Raw genomic sequence first — 17,870 nt, 5'->3', positions numbered from 1 at the left:
TTCATATTCAGAGCTCTCTGATCTTTTTTCTTTAATTTTTCAGGTCACTTGAATTATTATTATTATTATTTTCTTTTTTTTTTTTTGAGACAGAGTCTCGCTTTGTTGCCCAGGCTAGGGTGGGTGCCGTGGCGTCAGCCTCGCTCACAGCAACCTCAAACTCCTGGGCTCGAGTGATCCTTCTGCCTCAGCCTCCCGGGTAGCTGGGACTACAGGCATGCGCCACCTTGCCCGGCTAATTTTTTTTATATATATATATCAGTTGGCCAATTAATTTCTTTCTATTTATAGTAGAGACGGGGTCTCGCTCTTGCTCAGGCTGGTTTTGAACTCCTGACCTTGAGCAATCCGCCCGCCTCGGCCTCCCAAGAGCTAGGATTACAGGCGTGAGCCACAGCGCCTGGCCTATTATTTTTTTTAATTTACGATTCATATTCACAACTCTCCAATCTTTTCTTTTAATTCTCAAATTATTTTAACTATTTTTTTTGTTTGTTTTGTTTTATTATTTATGATGCACATCGGGAACTCTCCGATCTTTTTTCTTTAATTCTTCAGGTCATTTAAATTATCATTATTATTTTTTTTTAATTTACGATTCATATTCACAACTCTCCAATCTTTTAATTCTTAAATTATTTTAACTTTTTTTTTTAAAATTTGATTATTTATGATGCACATTCGGAACTGTCCAATCTTTTTTCTTTAATTTTTCAGGTTATTTAAATTATTATTATTATTTTTTTTTTTATTTACGATTCATATTCACAACTCTCCAATCTTTTTTTTTTTTTTTTTTTTTTTGAGACAGAGTCTCACTCTGTTGCCCAGGCAAGAGTGAGTGCCGTGGCGTCAGCCTAGCTCACAGCAACCTCAAACTCCTGGGCTCAGCGATCCTCCTGCCTCAGCCTCCCGAGTAGCTGGGACTACAGGCATGCGCCACCATGCCCAGCTAATTTTTTCTATATATATTAGTTGGCCAATTAATTTCTTTGTATTTATAGTAGAGACAGGGTCTCGCTCTTGCTCAGGCTGGTTTCAAACTCCTGATCTCGAGCAATCCGCCCGCCTCGGCCTCCCATCCAATCTTTTAATTCTTAAATTATTTTGACTTTTTTTAAAAATTTGATTATTTATGATGCACATCCGGAACTCTCCGATCTTTTTCCTTTAATTCTTCAGGTCGTTTAAATTATTATTATTATTTTTTTTTTTATTTACGGTTCATATTCACAAATCTCCAATCTTTTAATTCTTAAATTATATTAACCATTTTTGTTGTTGTTGTTTTATTATTTATGATGCACATCCGGAACTCTCCGATCTTTTTGCTTTAATTGTTCAGGTCATTTAAATTATTATTATTATTATTTCATTTACGATTCATATTCACAACTCTCCAATCTTTCAATTCTCAGATTATTTTAACTATTTTGTTTGTTTGTTTGTTTCATTATTTAATGATACACATCCGGGACTCTACGGTCTTTTTAATACTTCAGGCCATTTAAATTATTATCATTATTATTTTTTTTATTTACGGCTCACATTCACAACTCTCCAATCTTTACTTTTAATCCTTAAATTATTTTAACTGTTTTTTTAAATTTGATTATTTATGATGGACATCCGGAACTCTCCGATCTTTTCTCTTTAATTTTTCAGGTCATTTAAATTATTATTATTATTATTATTTTATTTACGATTCATATTCACAAATCTCCAATCTTTTAATTCTTAAATTGTTTTAACCATTTTTTCATTGTTGTTTTATTATTTATGATGCACATCCGGAACTCTCCGATCTTTTTCCTTTAATTCTTCAGGTCATTTAAATTATTATTATTATTATTTTTCTTTACTTACGATTCATATTCACAGCTCTCCAATCTTTTCTTTTAATTCTCAAATTATTTTAACTATTTCTTTTGTTGTTGTTTTATTATTTATGATGCACATCCAGAACTCTCCGATCTTTTTTCTTTAATTCTTCAGGTCATTTAAATTATTATTATTATTATTTTTTTTTTATTTATGGCTCACATTCACAACTCTCCAATCTTTACTTTTAATCCTTAAACTATTTTAACTATTTTTTTAAATTTGATTATTTATGATGCACATCCGGAACTCTCCGATCTTTTTTCTTTAATTCTTCAGGTCATTTAAATTATTATTATTATTTTTTTTTTACTTGCGATTCATATTCACAACTCTCCAATATTTTAATTCTTAAATTATTTTAACCATTTTTTCGTTGTTTTATTATTTATGATGCACATCCGGAACTCTCCGATCTTTTCTCTTTAATTCTTCAGGTCATTTAAATTATTATTATTATTATTATTATTATTTCATTTACGATTCATATTCACAACTCTCCAATCTTTCAATTCTCAAATTATTTTAACTATTTTGTTTGTTTGTTTCATTATTTATGATGCACATCCGGGACTCTCCGGTCTTTTTTCTTTAATTTTTCAGGTCATTTAAATTATTATCATTATTATTTTTTTTTATTTACGGCTCACATTCACAACTCTCCAATCTTTACTTTTAATCCTTAAATTATTTTAACTATTTTTTTTAATTTGACTATTTATGATGCACATCCGGAACTCTCCGATCTTTTCTCTTTAATTTTTCAGGTCATTTAAATTATTATTATTATTATTATTATTATTTTATTTACGATTCATATTCACAAATCTCCAATCTTTTAATTCTTAAATTGTTTTAACCATTTTTTCATTGTTGTTTTATTATTTATGATGCACATCCGGAACTCTCCTGTCTTTTTAATTCTTCAGGTCATTTAAGTTATTATTATTATTATTTTTTTCATTTACGGCTCACATTCACAACTCTCCAATCTTTACTTTTAATCCTTAGATTATTTTAACTATTTTCTTAAGTTTGATTATTTATGATGCACATCCGGAACTCTCCGATCTTTTCTCTTTAATTGTTCAGGTCGTTTAAATTATCGTCATTATTTTTATTTACGATGTATATCGGGACCCTAGCAGGTGCAGGCCGTCTGGGGGACACGGGCTGGCTTGCTGTCCCCCCCCCCGGGCTCTGCCTCTGTTTCCCCGATCTTGTGGCGGGAACAATAAGTCTCTCCCTGTCCTCCCTCCACGTGGGGGAGCTCGATGGCCCGACCGAGGCCGGGCGAGGTGGCCGGGTGATTTCAGGGGGACCCGGCGGCCACGTTGTCACCGTCCCCCCCGTCCCCTGCAGACCGTGTACCAGAACTACCAGCGCATCCGGATCCAGGAGAGCCCGGGCAAGGTGGCAGCCGGCCGCCTGCCCCGCTCCAAGGACGCCATCCTGTTGGCCGACCTCGTGGACAGCTGCAAGCCCGGCGACGAGATCGTGAGTCCTGCCGGGGGCGTGGGGACCCGGGGCCGAGGCCGGGCGACCTCCCTTCTGGGGTCTCGGCGACACACAGAGCGTTGCCCCTTCCTGAGATTTGTCGGTTTGGGGAAGGCCAAGGTTTAATTTTGAGACAGACTCTCGCTCTGTCGCCCGGGCCGGAGTGAGTGCCGTGGCGGCGGCCTCGCTCACAGCAGCCTCCAACGTTGAGGCTCAAGCGATCCTCCTGCCTCGGCCTCCCTCCCGAAGAGCCGGGACGACGGGCGTGCGCCACCACGCCCCGCTCGTTTTTGTTTTTTCTGTATGGTTTTAGTCGTCCACCTCATTTCTTTCTATTTTTTTTTTAGTAGAGACGAGGTCTCGCTCTTGCTCAGGCTGGCCTCCAACTCCTGACCTCGAGTGATCCTCCTGCCTCAGCCTCCCTCCTGAGTAGTTGGGACGACAGGCATGCGCCTCCACGCCCGGCTCGTTTTTTCCCTTTTTCACTTGTTTGGCTAATTTCTTACTATTTTTTTGTTAATAGAGATGGCGTCTCGCTCTTGCTCAGGCTGGCCTCCAACTCCTGACCTCGAGCGATCCTCCTGCCTGAGCCTCCTCCAGAGTAACTGGGATGACAGGCATGCGCCTCCACGCCCGGCTCATTTTTTTCCATATATATTATTTGGCCAACTAATTTTTTTCTATTTATACTACAGACGGGGTCTCACTCTCGCTCAGGCTGGCCTCTAACTCCTGACCTTGAGTGATCCTCCTGCCTCAGCCTCCCAGAGTGCTGGGATAACAGGTGTGAGCCTCCACGCCCGGCCTCTTTTGGTTTTTGTTTTTTTTGTGTGTGAGACAGTCTCGCTCTGGCGCCCGGGCTAGAGTGAGTGCCGCGGCGTCAGCCTCACTCGGAGCAGCCTCCGACTCCTGGGCTGAAGCGATCCTCCTGCCTCAGCCTCCCTCCCGAGTAGCTGGGACTACGGGCTTCCACCACCATTCGGGCTAATGTTTTCTATACCGTTTTGCGAGTCCAGTTAATTTCTTCCTATCTCTTTTAGTAGAGACAGCTTCACGCTCTTGCTCAGGCTGGCCTCCAACTCCTGACCTCGAGCGATCCTCCCTCCTCGGCCTCCCTCCCGAGTAGCTGGGACTCCAGGCATGCGCCACCACGCCCGGCTCATTTTTTTTTTTTTTTCCTATATATTTTCAGTCGTCCGGCTCATTTCTTTCTATTTTATTTAGTAGAGTCGGGGTCTCGCTCTTGAGCTCAGGCCGGCCTCGACCTCCCGACCCCGAGCGATCCTCCCTCCTCAGCCTCCTCCCAGAGTGCCAGGACTGCAGGCGGGAGCCTCTGTCGCTCCGGGCCTTCCTTTGCTTTTTGCCTAGTCCCTCACCGCGCTGTCCCCACCGTGCGGGGGAGGCTTGCAGGGGAGGCCCCCTGGGCTGGGCCGTGACCTCCCGGCCTCTACCCCCGCCCCAAGGAGCTGACCGGTATCTACCACAACAACTACGACGGCTCGCTCAACACGGCCCACGGCTTCCCCGTCTTCGCCACCGTCATCCTGGCCAACCACGTGGCCAAGAGGGACAACAAGGTGGCCGTCACGGAGCTGACGGACGAGGACGTCAAGATGATCACCGGCCTCTCCAAGGACCCGCAGATCGCGGAGAAGGTGCGAGGAGGCCCGGGGCCTCGCGTGCTGGGGGGGGACTCTCTCTGTCCCTCTTATTTTATTTTATTTTTTTGGAGACCGAGTCCCGCTCTGTCGCCCGGGCTAGAGTGAGTGCCGTGTGGCGTCAGCCTCGCTCACAGCAGCCTCCAACTCCTGGCCTCTAAGTGAGCCTCCTGCCTCGGCCTCCCTCCCGAGTAGCTGGGACGACAGGCATGCACCTCCACGCCCGGCTCGTTTTTTTTTTTATATACTTTTAGTGGTTTGGCTAATTTCTTTGTATTTAATAGTAGAGACGGGGTCTCGCTCTTGCTCATGCTGGCCTCGATCTCCTGACCTCTAGTGATCCTCCTAACTAGCCTCCCGAGTAGCTGGGACTACAGGCATGCGCCACCACGCCCGGCTCGTTTTTTCTATCCATTTTTTTTTTTAATTTGTCCGGCTCATTTCTTTCTATTTTTAGTAGAGACGGGGTCTCGCTCTTGCTCAGGCTGGCCTCCACCTCCTGACCTCGAGCGATCCTCCCGCCTCGGCCTCCCAAGTAGCCGGGACTACAATTTTGAGCCACCATGCCCGGCTCATTTTTTCTATTTGTATTTTTAGTTGGCCGATTATTTTCTGTATTTCTTTATTTTGAGACAGAGTCTCACTCTGTCGCCTAGCCTAGAGTGTCCGTGGCGTCAGCCTCGCTCACAGCGGCCTCCGACTCCTGGCCTTTAGCGAGCCTCCTGCCTCAGCCTCCCTCCCGAGTAGCTGGGACGACAGGCACGCGCCTCCACGCCCGGCTCATTTTTTCTGTATATATTTTTAGTTGGCTGGTTAATTTCTATTTTGAGTAGAGACGGGGTCTCGCTCTTGCTCAGGCTGGCCTCGAACTCCTGACCTTGAGCGATCCTCCCACCTCGGCCTCCCAGAGTGCTGGGATGACAGGCGTGAGCCTCCGCACCCGGCCTCTATATGGATTTTTAGTTGGCTGATGAATTCCCATTTTTTCATAGAGATGGGGTCTCGCCCTTGCTCAGGCTGGCCTCCAACTCCTGGCCTCAAGCGAGCCTCCCGCCTCGGCCTCCCTCCCAAGTAGCTGGGACGACAGGCATGCGCCACCACACCCGGCTCATTTTTTTTTTTTTTTTCTATATATTTTTAGTTGTCCAGCTCATTTCTTTCTATTTTTTTTAGTAGAGACGGAGCCTTGCTCTTGGGCTCAGGCCGGCCTCGACCTCCCGACCTCGAGCGCGATCCTCCCTCCTCGGCCTCCTCCCAGAGTGCTGGGCCGACAGGCGTGGGCCTCCGCCGCGCCCGGCCTGGGGCAGGGGGTGGTTGATCTTCCTCCGGACGAGAGTCTCGCCGGAAAGTTCTGTGATTCTCAGGCTGGGCCGGCTCGGGACTCGGGTCACGCCCGGGCTCCCGGGTTCCCCGATGCCCAGCCGGGCGGGCCTCGTTTTGGAGGCCGGCGCCTGCGGGTGACTCTCTCCTGTTTCTCCTTCCTCTCAGATCTTTGCGAGCATCGCCCCTTCCATCTACGGCCACGAGGACATCAAGCGGGGCCTGGCTCTCGCCCTGTTCGGCGGGGAGCCCAAAAACCCAGGTGACGCGCCGCCCGCCTGCCGCCGCGGGGCTGGGGGCACCTTCCCTTTCCTTAAGATTTTCAGTTACTTGTTTTTTTGAGGCAGAGTCTGGCTCTGTCGCCCGGGCCGGAGTGAGCGCCGTGGCGTCAGCCTCGCTCACGGCAGCCTCCGACTCCTGGCCTCAATCAAGCGAGCCTCCTGCCTCGGCCTCCCTCCCGAGTAGCTGGGACGACAGGCGTGCGCCACCACGCCCGGCTCGTTTTTTTCTATATATTTTTATTTTTCAAGCTCATTTCTATTTTTTTTAGTAGAGACGGGGTCTCGCTCTTGCTCAGGCTGGCCTCCAACTCCCTCCTGGCCTCAAGCGAGCCTCCCGCCTCGGCCTCCCTCCCGAGTAGCTGGGACTGCAGGCGTGCGCCACCACGCCTGGCTCATTTTTTTCTATATATTTTTATTTGTATTTATTTATTTTCCCTTTTATTTATTTTTTCATTTTTTTTCTTTTATTATACTTCATTCTCATGCCTTCAAAACTATATCTATTTTTTAGTTGGCCAATTAATTTTTTTTTTTTTTTTTTTTTTTTAGTAGAGACGGGGTCTCGCTCTTGCTCAGGCTGGCCTCCACCTCCTGACCTCCAGCGATCCTCCCGCCTCGGCCTCCCAGAGTGCTGGCATGACAGGCATGCGCCACCACTCCGGGCTCATTTTTTGTTTCAATATTTGTAGTTGGCCGATTAATTTCTTTCCATTTTTAATAGAGACGGGGTCTCGCTCTTGCTCATCAGTCTGGCCTCCAACTCCTGACCTCGAGCGATCCTCCCGCCTCGGCCTCCCTCCCGAGTAGCTGGGACTCCAGGCGTGCGCCTCCACGCCCGGCTCATTTTTTTTTTTCTATATATTTCTAGTCGTCCAGCTCATTTCTTTCTATTTTTTTTTAGTAGAGACGGGGGAGGGGGGGTCCCGCTCTTGCTCATCTGGCCGGCCTCCACCTCTTAACCTCTAGCGATCGATCCTCCCTCCTTGGCCTCCCAGAGTGCCGGGATTTCAGTCGAGCCACCCCGGGGGCCTCCCCGTCCGGCCTCCCAACGTACCCCTGGCGGCTCCCTCTCCTCGTGTCCCCGTCGCCCTGTTCCGACCCCTTCTTCCCGTCCCCGTCCCAGGCGGCAAACACAAGGTCCGGGGCGACATCAACGTCCTGCTGTGCGGGGACCCGGGCACGGCCAAGTCCCAGTTCCTCAAGTACGTGGAGAAGGTGGCGGGCCGCGCCGTCTTCACCACCGGCCAGGGCGCCTCGGCCGTGGGGCTCACCGCCTACGTGCAGCGCCACCCCGTCAGCCGCGAGTGGACCCTGGAGGCCGGGGCCCTGGTGCTGGCCGACCGCGGCGTGTGTCTCATCGACGAGTTCGACAAGGTGCGTCCCGTCCCCCCGCGTCCCCCCGGGCTGTCCCCGCGGCCGCCGCCACTGCGTAGCTGGCGTTTGGGGACACTGAGGCGCGGGGGGGACGGTGACACGGGACTCTCGTCCCCCCCCCTGCAGATGAACGACCAGGACAGGACGAGCATCCACGAGGCCATGGAGCAGCAGAGCATCTCCATCTCCAAGGCCGGCATCGTGACGTCCCTGCAGGCCCGCTGCACCGTCATCGCGGCCGCCAACCCCATAGGTGCCAGCCGCCGGCGGGTCTGGTGGCCTCCGGGGACCCCGGGAGGGACGCCACCCTCACTGAAACGGGCTCTTGCCTGGGTGATCGTAGAGCTCACCGGGGTGGGACCCTCCCACGAAATGCCCCCTGGCTGCGGGACACAGAAAGAGCGGGAGGAGGACTCCGGAAACAGTGCTCGGGCGCCTTGGGCGCGATTTGTGTTCAGAGTCGCTTTGGGCTTTTTTGGTGTTTTTTTTTTTCGGTGGCCCGGGGCTGGAGTGAGTGCCGCGGCGTCAGCCTCGCTCACAGCGGCCTCCGTCCGACTCCTGGCCTCGAGCGAGCCTCCCGCCTCGGCCTCCCTCTCCAGAGAGGCTGGGGGTACATAGGCGTGCGCCACCACGCCCGGCTTGGTTTTTTTGTTTTTTGTGTGTTTTTAGTTGTCCGGCTCGTTTCTTTCTGTATTTATAGTAGAAATGGGTTCTCACTGTTGCTCAGGCTGGTTTCGAACTCCTGACCTCGAGCGATCCTCCTCGCTCTTGGGCTCAGGCTGGTTTAGAAGTCCTGGCCTCCAGCGATCCTCGCGCCTCGGCCTCCCTCCCGAGGAGCTGAGGCTACGGGCATGCGCCACCACGCCCACCTCGTTTTTTTTTTTTCTATATGTTTTTTTAGTTGTCCAGCTCATTTCTTTCTGTATTTATAGTAGAAATGGGTTCTCAGTGTTGCTCAGGCTGGTTTCGAAGTCCTGACCTCGAGCGATCCTCCCGCCTCGGCCTCCCAGAGTGCTGGGATGACAGGCGTGGGCTACCAGGCCCGGCTAATTTTTTCTATATATATTTTTTTCCTTGTCCAGCTAATTTCTAGTTTTACAGTAGAGACGGGGTCTCGCTCTTGCTCAGGCTGGTCTCAAACTCCTGACCTCCAGCGAGCCTCCCGCCTCGGCCTCCCTCCCGAGTAGCTGGGACGACAGGCACGCGCCACCGCGCCCGGCTCATGTTTTCTATATATGTTTTTTTTGTTGTCCAGGTGATTTCTTTCTATCTTTGTTTTTTGGTTTTTTTTTTTAGTAGAGACGGGTCTCTACTCCTGTTGTTCAGGCTGGCTTCGGACTCTTGACCTCGAGCGATCCTCCCGCCTCGGCCTCCCAGAGTTCTGGGACTACAGGCATGCGCCACCACGCCCGGCTCAGTTTTTTATATGTTTACGTACATATATATTTAGTTGTCCAGCTCATTTCTTTCTATTTTTTTTTTATTTTTTATTTTTTTTGGGCAAAAAGAGCATCCATACCTGAAGTTTCTATTTTTTTAGTAGAGACGGGGTCTCGCTCTTGCTCAGGCTGGTCTCGAACTCCTGACCTCGAGTGAGCCTCCCGCCTCGGCCTCCTCCCAGAGTGTTGGGATGACAGGCGTGAGCCTCCACGTCCGCCCTCTGCTCCCCGTCATCCTCGGGTGCATGGGGTCACAGGGTGACAGGTGTACAGGGTCGCAGGGCGGCAGGGTCACGGGTGCACGGGGTCATGGGGCGGCAGGGTCACGGGTGCAGGGGGTGACAGCTGCACGGGTGCAGAGGGTCACGGGTGGACAGGGTCGCAGGGTGACTGACAGGGTAACGGGGTGACAGGATAACGGGGTTACAGGGTCACGGGTGCACAGGGTCACGGGTGGACAGGATCGCTGGGAGGGTGACAGGGTCAGGTGTGGACAGGGTCGCTGGATGGGTGACAGGGTCACGGGTGCACAGGGTCACGGGGTAGGTTACAGGGTCACAGGGTGAGTGACAGGGTCACGGGTGGACAGGATCGCTGGGTGGGTGACAGGGTCAGGTGTGGACAGGGTCGCTGGGTGGGTGACAGGGTCACGGGTGCACAGGGTCACGGGGTGGGTTACAGGGTCACAGGGTGGGTGACCGGGTCACGGGTGGACAGGATCACTGGGTGGGTGACAGGGTCACGGGTGCACAGGGTCACGGGGTGGGTTACAGGGTCACAGGGTGGGTGACAGGGTCACGGGTGGACAGGGTCGCTGGGTGGGTGACAGGGTCACGGGTGCACAGGGTGGGTGACAGGGTCGGGTGGACAGGGTCGCTGGGTGGGTGACAGGGTCACGGGTGCACAGGGTGGGTGACAGGGTCGGGTGGACAGGGTCGTGGGGTGGGTGACAGGGTCAGGGGTGGACGGGGTCGCTGGGTGGGTGACAGGGTCGCGGGTCCACAGGGTGACGGGTGCACAGGTCGCGGGTGCACAGGGTGGGTGACAGGGTCAGGGTGCACAGGGTGGGTGACGGGTGCACAGGTGGCGGGGCTGCAGGCGGCCGTGGCAGACGCGTCCTGTGTCGCAGGCGGCCGCTACGACCCGTCGCTGACGTTCGCGGAGAACGTGGACCTGACGGAGCCCATCATCTCGCGCTTCGACGTGCTGTGCGTGGTGCGCGACACGGTGGACCCCGTGCAGGTGAGCCCGTCCCCGTCCCCGTCCCGGTCCCCGCCCGTCCCCGTCCCCGCCCCCGACCACCCGTGGCCACTGGGGCCGCGACAGGCGCGCAGTCAGCACGGAAGCCGCCCGCGACCCCGACTGTCCCCCGCGCCCGCCTCTGCGCGGGAAAGGCCGGGCCGGGGCGACTGCGCATGCGCTGTTCCTCCCCCGTGGGCTGTCCTCCCGCACCCCGCGCATGCGCTGTTCCTCCCCCGTGGGCTGGCCTCCCGCACCCCGCGCATGCGCTGTTCCTCCCCGTGGGCTGGCCTCCTGCACCCCGCGCATGCGCTGTCCCCCCCATCCTCCTGCACCCCGCGCATGCGCTGTTCCCCCCATCCTCCTGCACCCCGCGCATGCGCTGTTCCTCCCCCGTGGGCTGTCCTCCTGCACCCCGCGCATGCGCTGTTCCCTCCCCCGTGGGCTGTCCTCCTGCACCCCGCGCATGCGCTGTTCCTCCCCGGTAGGCTGTCCTCCTGCACCCCACGCATGCGCTGTCCCCCCCATCCTCCTGCACCCCGCGCATGCGCTGTTCCTCCCCCGTGGGCTGTCCTCCTGCACCCCGCGCATGCGCTGTTCCCTCCCCCGTGGGCTGTCCTCCTGCACCCCGCGCATGCGCTGTTCCTCCCCGGTAGGCTGTCCTCCTGCACCCCACGCATGCGCTGTCCCCCCATCCTCCCCCACCCCGCGCATGCGCCGTTCCCCCCCCCTCCCCAAGCCACGCATGCGCCGTCCCCCAGCACCCTCTGTGCACAGCGTTCTCGCCACCCCGACTGCGGAGGCTGCCGGGGGAGGCTGCGCCTGGGGCCTCGGCTACAGTCGTGTCCTCGTCCCGTCACCCGCGTGTCTCCTGTGCGCGTCGCTCTCCACCACCAGCTCTCTGGGTTTTCTGAGGCCGAGTCCCGCTCTGTCGCCCGGGCCGGACTGAACAGCAGCCTCCACCTCCTGGCCTCCAGCGGGCCTCCCGCCTCGGCCTCCCTCCCGAGTAGCTGGGACTCCAGGCATGCGCCTCCACGCCCGGCTCGTTTTTTCTCTATATATTTTTATTTGGCCAATTAATTTCTTTCTATTTTTTTTAGTAGAGACGGGGTCTTGCTCTTGCTCAGGCTGGCCTCCAACTCCCGGCCTCCAGCGATCCTCCCTCCTCGGCCTCCCCGAGTAGCTGGGCCGACAGGCATGCGCCTCCACGCCCGGCTCGTTTTTCTATATATATTAGTTGGCCAATTAATTTCTTTCTATTTTTAGTAGAGACGGGGTCTCGCTCTTGCTCAGGCTGGCCTCCGACTCCTGACCTCGAGAGCAATCCTCCCGCCTCGGCCTCCCAGAGTGCCGGGACGACAGGCGTGAGCCTCCGCGCCCGGCCCGTGCTTACTATCTCAGACTGCATTTTGTCCCCTCTTCCCTCACGCACGGGAGCTTCGTGACGTCTCCGTCCCTTTGGTCACTGTGACCTGGACACGCACAGCCGCCCGGCACGTGGCTGGTGTCCTGAGTCCATCGACAGAGTGACATTCTCTCGCCGGGCGCGGAGGCTCACGCCTGTCATCCCGGCACTCTGGGAGGAGGCCGAGGCGGGAGGATCGCTGGAGGTTGGGAGTTGGAGGCCAGCCTGAGCAAGAGCGAGACCTCGCCTCTCTACTAAAAAATTAGAAAGAAATTTATTGGCAAAATGAAAACATATAGAAAAAAAAGAACCGGGCGTGGAGGCGCATCTCTGTCGTCCCAGCTACTCGGGAGGGAGGCCGAGGCCAGAGGATCGCTCGAGGTCAGGAGTTCGAAACTAGCCTGAGCAAGAGCGAGACCCCCCCATCTCTATTAAAAAAAATAGAAAGAAATATATAGAAAATATAAAAATATACAGAAAAAAACGAGCCGGGCGTGGTGGTGCATGCCTGTCGTCCCAGCTACTACCCGGGAGGGAGGCCGAGGCGGGAGGATCGCTCGAGGCCAGGAGTTCGAAACTAGCCTGAGCAAGAGCGAGACCCCCGTCTCTACTAAAAAAAATAGAAAGAAATATATAGAAAATATAAAAATAAACAGAAAAAATCCAGCCGGGCGTGGCGGCGCACGCCTGTCGTCCCAGCTGCTACCCGGGAGGGAGGCCGAGGCGGGAGGCTCGCTCGAGCCTCGACCTTGGAGGCCACCGTGAGCGAGGCCGAGGCCACGGCTCTCACTCCGGCCCCGGGGCGACAGAGCGAGACTCTTGCCTCAAAAGACTGTAAAAAGACAGACACGGAGGGAGTCGCCCCCACGCCACACGCGTGCAGCTTTGCGTCCGTGTCGCCGAGGCCGTGTCGCTGACCGGCGTGTCGCCGTCCCCCCCTCCCCCGTCGCAGGACGAGATGCTGGCGCGCTTCGTGGTGGGCAGCCACGTGCGACACCACCCCGGCAACAAGGGCGAGGAGGGCCCGGCCGGTGTCGCCCCCGCGGAGGCCGCCCTGCCCGGCGCGCGGGGAGTCCGGCCTCTACCCCAGGAGGCCCTGAGGAAGTACCTCCTCTACGCTAAGGAGAAGGTCCACCCCAGGCTCAACCACATGGACCAGGACAAGGTGGCCAAGATGTACAGCGACCTCAGGAAGGAGTCCATGGTGAGAGGCCCGGGGCGAGGCCGGGGCCCGAGACGGAGGCCGTTCTCGGGGACGAGGGGTGGCGTTCGGTGGGTCGCGCCGCGAGCCTCCAGATCAGGGAAGACGTCGTAAAAAAAAAAAAAATGCAAAAAAAAACGATGCGAGGCTGAGCATCTGTATGTGACTCCAGCCAAATTTTTGGGAGGCCGAGGAGGGAGGATCGCTCGAGGTCAGGGAGGTGGAGGCCAGCCTGAGCAAAGGCGAGGGTATGTCGCTAGCAAAAAAAAAAAAAAAATAGAAAGAAATGAGCTGGACGACTAAAAATATATAGGAAAAAAAAGAAATGAGCCGGGCGTGGAGGCGCACGCCTGGAGTTATAGGTGCTCGGGCTGGAGGCTGAGGAGGGAGGATCAGTGGCTGGAGGTCAGGAGTCGGAGGCCAGCCTGAGCAAGAGCGAGACCCTGTTTTTGCTAAAAAATATAGAAAGAAATGAGCTGGACGACTGAAAATATATACAAAAAAATGGGCGTGGTGGCGCATGCCTGTCGTCCCAGCTACTCGGGAGGCCGAGGCTGGAGGATCGCTCGAGGCCAGGAGTCGGAGGCCAGCCTGAGCAAGAGCGAGGCCCCGTCTCTAAAAAAATAGAAAGAAATGAGCTGGACAACTAAAAATATATAGAAAAAAAAAAACGAGCCGGGCGTGGAGGCGCGTGCCTGTCGTCCCAGCTACTCGGGAGGGAGGCCGAGGCGGGAGGCTGGCTCGAGTGACAGGTGTCCCCTGGGCGTCACCCCGTGTCCCGGAGGAACTGAGAGTGACCGTCCACTTGTGGCAGGAAATAGCCCTGCTAGATGCGGCCTCTTGCTCTCAGTCCTTACTGCCTCGTCTCTGTGTTTTTTTTTTGAGTCAGCCTCGCTCACAGCAGCCTCCAACTCCTGGCCTCCAGCGATCCTCCCGCCTCGGCCTCCCTCCCGAGTAGCTGGGACGACAGGCATGCGCCTCCACGCCCGGCTCGTTTTTTTTTTTTATATATATTCTTAGTTGTCCGGCTCATTTCTTTCTATTATTTTTTAGTAGAGACGGGGTCTCGCTCTTGCTCAGGCTGGCCTCCAACTCCTGACCTCGAGCGAGCCTCCCTCCTCGGCCTCCCAGAGTGCAGTCCGCGGCCTGCAGCTCCCCGGCCGCTGTCCTGACGCTGTGCTTGTCCCCGCAGGCCACGGGCAGCATCCCGATCACCGTGCGCCACATCGAGTCTATGATCCGCCTGGCGGAGGCCCACGCCCGCCTCCACCTGCGCGACTACGTCGTGGAGGACGACGTGAACCTCGCCATCCGCGTCATGCTCGAGAGCTTCGTGGACACGCAGAAGTTCAGCGTGATGCGCGGCATGCGCAAGGTGCCCCGCCCCGGCCCGCCGCGGGACCGCGTGGCCTCCGCTTCTGCCCTCGACTTCTATTGTGGCCTCCACTTCTGACCTCCACTTATTTTCTGGCCTCCACTTCTGACCTCCACTGCTTTTGTGGCCTCCACTTCTGACCTCCACTGCTTTTGTGGCCTCCACTTCTAGCCTCAACCTCTTTTGTGGCCTCCACTTCTGGCCTCAACCTCTTTTGTGGCCTCCACTTCTGGCCTCGACTTCCTTTCTGGCCTCCACTTCTGATCTCCACTTCTTTTGTGGCCTCCACTTCTGACCTTCCCTTCTTTCGTGGCCTCCACTTCCAACCTTGACTGCTTTTGTGGCCTGTACTTCTAACCTCGACTTCTTTTCTGACCTCCACTTCTTTTCTGGCCTCCACTTCTTTTGTTGCTTCCACTTCTTTTGTGGCCTCCACTTCTGACCTCAACTACTTTTCTGGCCTCTACTTCTGACCTCAACTTCTTTTGTGGCCTCCACTTCTGACCTCCACTTCTTTTCTTGCCTCCACTTCTGACCTCCACTTCTTTTCTGGCTTCTACATCTTTTCTGGGCTCCACTTCTGGCCTCCACTTCTTTTCTGGCCTCCACTTCTGATCTCCACTTGTTTTGTGGCCTCCACTTCTGACCTCCACTTCTTTTCTGGCCTGCACTTCTTGACCTCAACTGCTTTCATGGCCTCCACTTCTGTTCTTTTTTTTTTTCTTGTTGTTGAGACAGAGTCCCGCTCTGTCGCCCAGGCAGGAGTGAGCGCCGGGGCCTCAGCCTCGCTCACAGCGGCCTCCACCTCCTGGCCTCAAGCGATCCTCCCGCCTGGGCCTCCCTCCCTCATAGCTGGGACCCCAGGCACGCGCCTCCACACCCGGCTCGTTTCTTCTCTATATATTTTTGCTTGTCCAGCTCATTTCTTTCTATTTTTAGTAGAGACGGGGTCTTGGTTTTTCTTGCTCACGCTGACCTCGAGCGATCCTCCCTCCCCGGCCTCCTCGAGTCCTGACCTCGCCTCCTCTTCTTCCCGCAGACTTTCTCCCGCTACCTGTCCTTCCGGCGGGACAACAACGAGCTCCTGCTGTTCGTCCTGAAGCAGCTGGTGGCCGAGCAGGTGGCATACCAGCGCAACCGCTTCGGCGCCCAGCAGGACACCATCGAGGTCCCCGAGAAGGACTTGGTGGAAAAGGTGAGGCCGCCCCCGCGAGGCCGAGGCTCAGGCTCTGCCGCGTTGGGGCTTTTCAGTGGCTTCGGACACAGGGGGGTCGCTTAAGTGGCGGCCTCCTTTGCGAACTCCTGGCCTCCTCCAGCGAGCCTCCCGCCTCGGCCTCCCTCCCGAGTAGCTGGGACGACAGGCGTGTGCCTCCACGCCCGGCTCATTTTTTTTCTATATGTTTTTAGTTTTCCAGCTCATTTCTTTTTATGTTTTTAGTAGAGACGAGGTCTGGCTCTTGCTCAGGCTGGCCTCCAACTCCTTGCCTCCAGCGATCCTCCCGCCTCGGCCTCCCAGAGTGCTGGGATGACAGGCGTGAGCCTCTGTGCCCGGCCTCTTTTTTTTTTTTTTCTTTTTTTTTGAGACAGAGTCTGGCTCTGTCGCCCGGGCTGGAGTGAGCGCCGTGGCGTCAGCCTCGCTCACAGCAGCCTCCGACTCCTGGCCTCGAGCGAGCCTCCCGCCTCGGCCTCCCTCCCGAGTAGCTGGGACTACAGGCACGCGCCACCACGCCCGGCTCGTTTTTTCTATAAATTTTTACTTGTCCAGTTAGTTTCTATTTTTTTTTTTTTTTCAGTAGAGACGGGGTCTCGCTCTTGCTCAGGCTGGCCTCAACCTCCTGACCTCCAGCGATCCTCCTGCCTCAGCCTCCCTCCCGAGTAGCTGGGACGACAGGCGTGCGCCTCCACGCCCGGCTCATTTTTTTTTCTGTATATTTTTAGTCGTTCAGCTCATTTCTTTCTATTAAAAATTTTTTTTAGTGGAGACGGGGTCTCGCTCTTGCTCAGGCCGGCCTCGACCTCCCGACCTCGAGCGAGCCTCCCTCCTCGGCCTCCCAGAGAGCTAGGATTACAGGCGTGAGCCACCGCGCCCGGCCTATTTTTTTTTTTTAAAGTAGAGACGGGGTCTCACTCTTGCTCAGGCTGGCCTCCAACTCCTGGCCTCCAGCGATCCTCCCGCCTCGGCCTCCCTCCTGAGTAGCTGAGACTCCAGGCACGCGCCTCCACGCCCGGCTCATTTTTTTTTCTATATATTTTTAGTCGTCCAGCTCATTTCTTTCTATTAAAAATTTTTTTTAGTGGAGACGGGGTCTCGCTCTTGCTCAGGCCGGCCTCGACCTCCCGACCTCTATAGCGATCCTCCCTCCTCGGCCTCCCAGAGTGCCGGCTTGACAGGCGCGTGAGCCTCCGCGCCCGGCCTCCACCTGGTTTTTTTTTCCTCTCTCCCACGGAGCCTGTCGTGGCGTCCGCAAGTCCCCGGTCCCCGCGTCCCCGGAGGCTCAAGTCACCCCGTGTCCCCTTTTTAGGCGCGGCAGATCAACATCCACAACCTCTCCGCCTTCTACGACAGCGAGCTGTTCCGCTTGCACAAGTTCAGCCTCGACCTCAAACGCAAGATGATCCTGCAGCAGTTCTGAGGCCCGGAGGCCGCCGCGCCCGCGAGCCTCGCTCGGCGGAGTCCGGCCTCCGCTTTCCTCCCTCCGCGCCGGGCGCCTCCGGACGCGGCCCCGCGGCCCCCCGGGGGTAACGGGGTCGGTGTCTCTGGCGCGGACCCGGTGGTCGCTCTTGCTCAGGCCGGCCTCCACCTCCTGACCTCGAGCTCGGTCCTCCAGCCTCGGCCTCCCTCCCGAGTAGCTGGGCCTCTGGTTTTCGCCTCTCTCCTCTCCTCTAAGCGGGCAGATCCGCTGAGCCTTGCGTCAGCGGATTGTGAGTGGCTCGTCTTCTCGCTCTGTCCCCGGGGTGCCTGGGGGACCTTTTGGGGGACAGAGGAGGACAGGGGCGTCACCCGTTGGCCCCGAGTTTTGTGTCCCGGTTGCTCCGGCCTCCGTTGGCCAAAGAGCAGGCGGAAGGTGTCTGTCTGTCCTCAGACCCCCGTCCTCCGCTTTTACGGGGGCGCGTGACGCCCGTGTCCCCGCCTGTACATTCGGGTTTTTATAAGAGTAGCTTCGTTTTTAGTAATAAAAAGTTTGAGTCAGTTGTAAACC

At 54.9% G+C, this 17,870-nt stretch overlaps 1 protein-coding gene across 1 annotated transcript in view; it reads left to right on the top strand.

Annotated features, from left to right (window-relative positions):
* Nucleotides 1-17,870, top strand: part of MCM2 (minichromosome maintenance complex component 2) — a 40,235-nt gene extending 22,365 nt beyond the window's left edge. Inside the window, exons 7-16 of the mRNA XM_075995944.1 lie at nucleotides 3,244-3,378; nucleotides 4,842-5,033; nucleotides 6,525-6,618; nucleotides 7,761-8,011; nucleotides 8,138-8,264; nucleotides 10,580-10,692; nucleotides 13,047-13,298; nucleotides 14,488-14,670; nucleotides 15,710-15,865; nucleotides 17,193-17,870. Coding sequence (XP_075852059.1) covers nucleotides 3,244-3,378; nucleotides 4,842-5,033; nucleotides 6,525-6,618; nucleotides 7,761-8,011; nucleotides 8,138-8,264; nucleotides 10,580-10,692; nucleotides 13,047-13,298; nucleotides 14,488-14,670; nucleotides 15,710-15,865; nucleotides 17,193-17,303 — 1,614 coding nt within the window. The 3' untranslated portion in view covers nucleotides 17,304-17,870. The remainder of the gene's footprint in view (nucleotides 1-3,243; nucleotides 3,379-4,841; nucleotides 5,034-6,524; nucleotides 6,619-7,760; nucleotides 8,012-8,137; nucleotides 8,265-10,579; nucleotides 10,693-13,046; nucleotides 13,299-14,487; nucleotides 14,671-15,709; nucleotides 15,866-17,192) is intronic.

This window comes from Microcebus murinus, chromosome 20 (assembly GCF_040939455.1).
Source record: "Microcebus murinus isolate Inina chromosome 20, M.murinus_Inina_mat1.0, whole genome shotgun sequence".
NCBI lineage: Eukaryota > Metazoa > Chordata > Mammalia > Primates > Cheirogaleidae > Microcebus > Microcebus murinus.
This window is presented reverse-complemented; position numbering and strand designations above follow the sequence as displayed.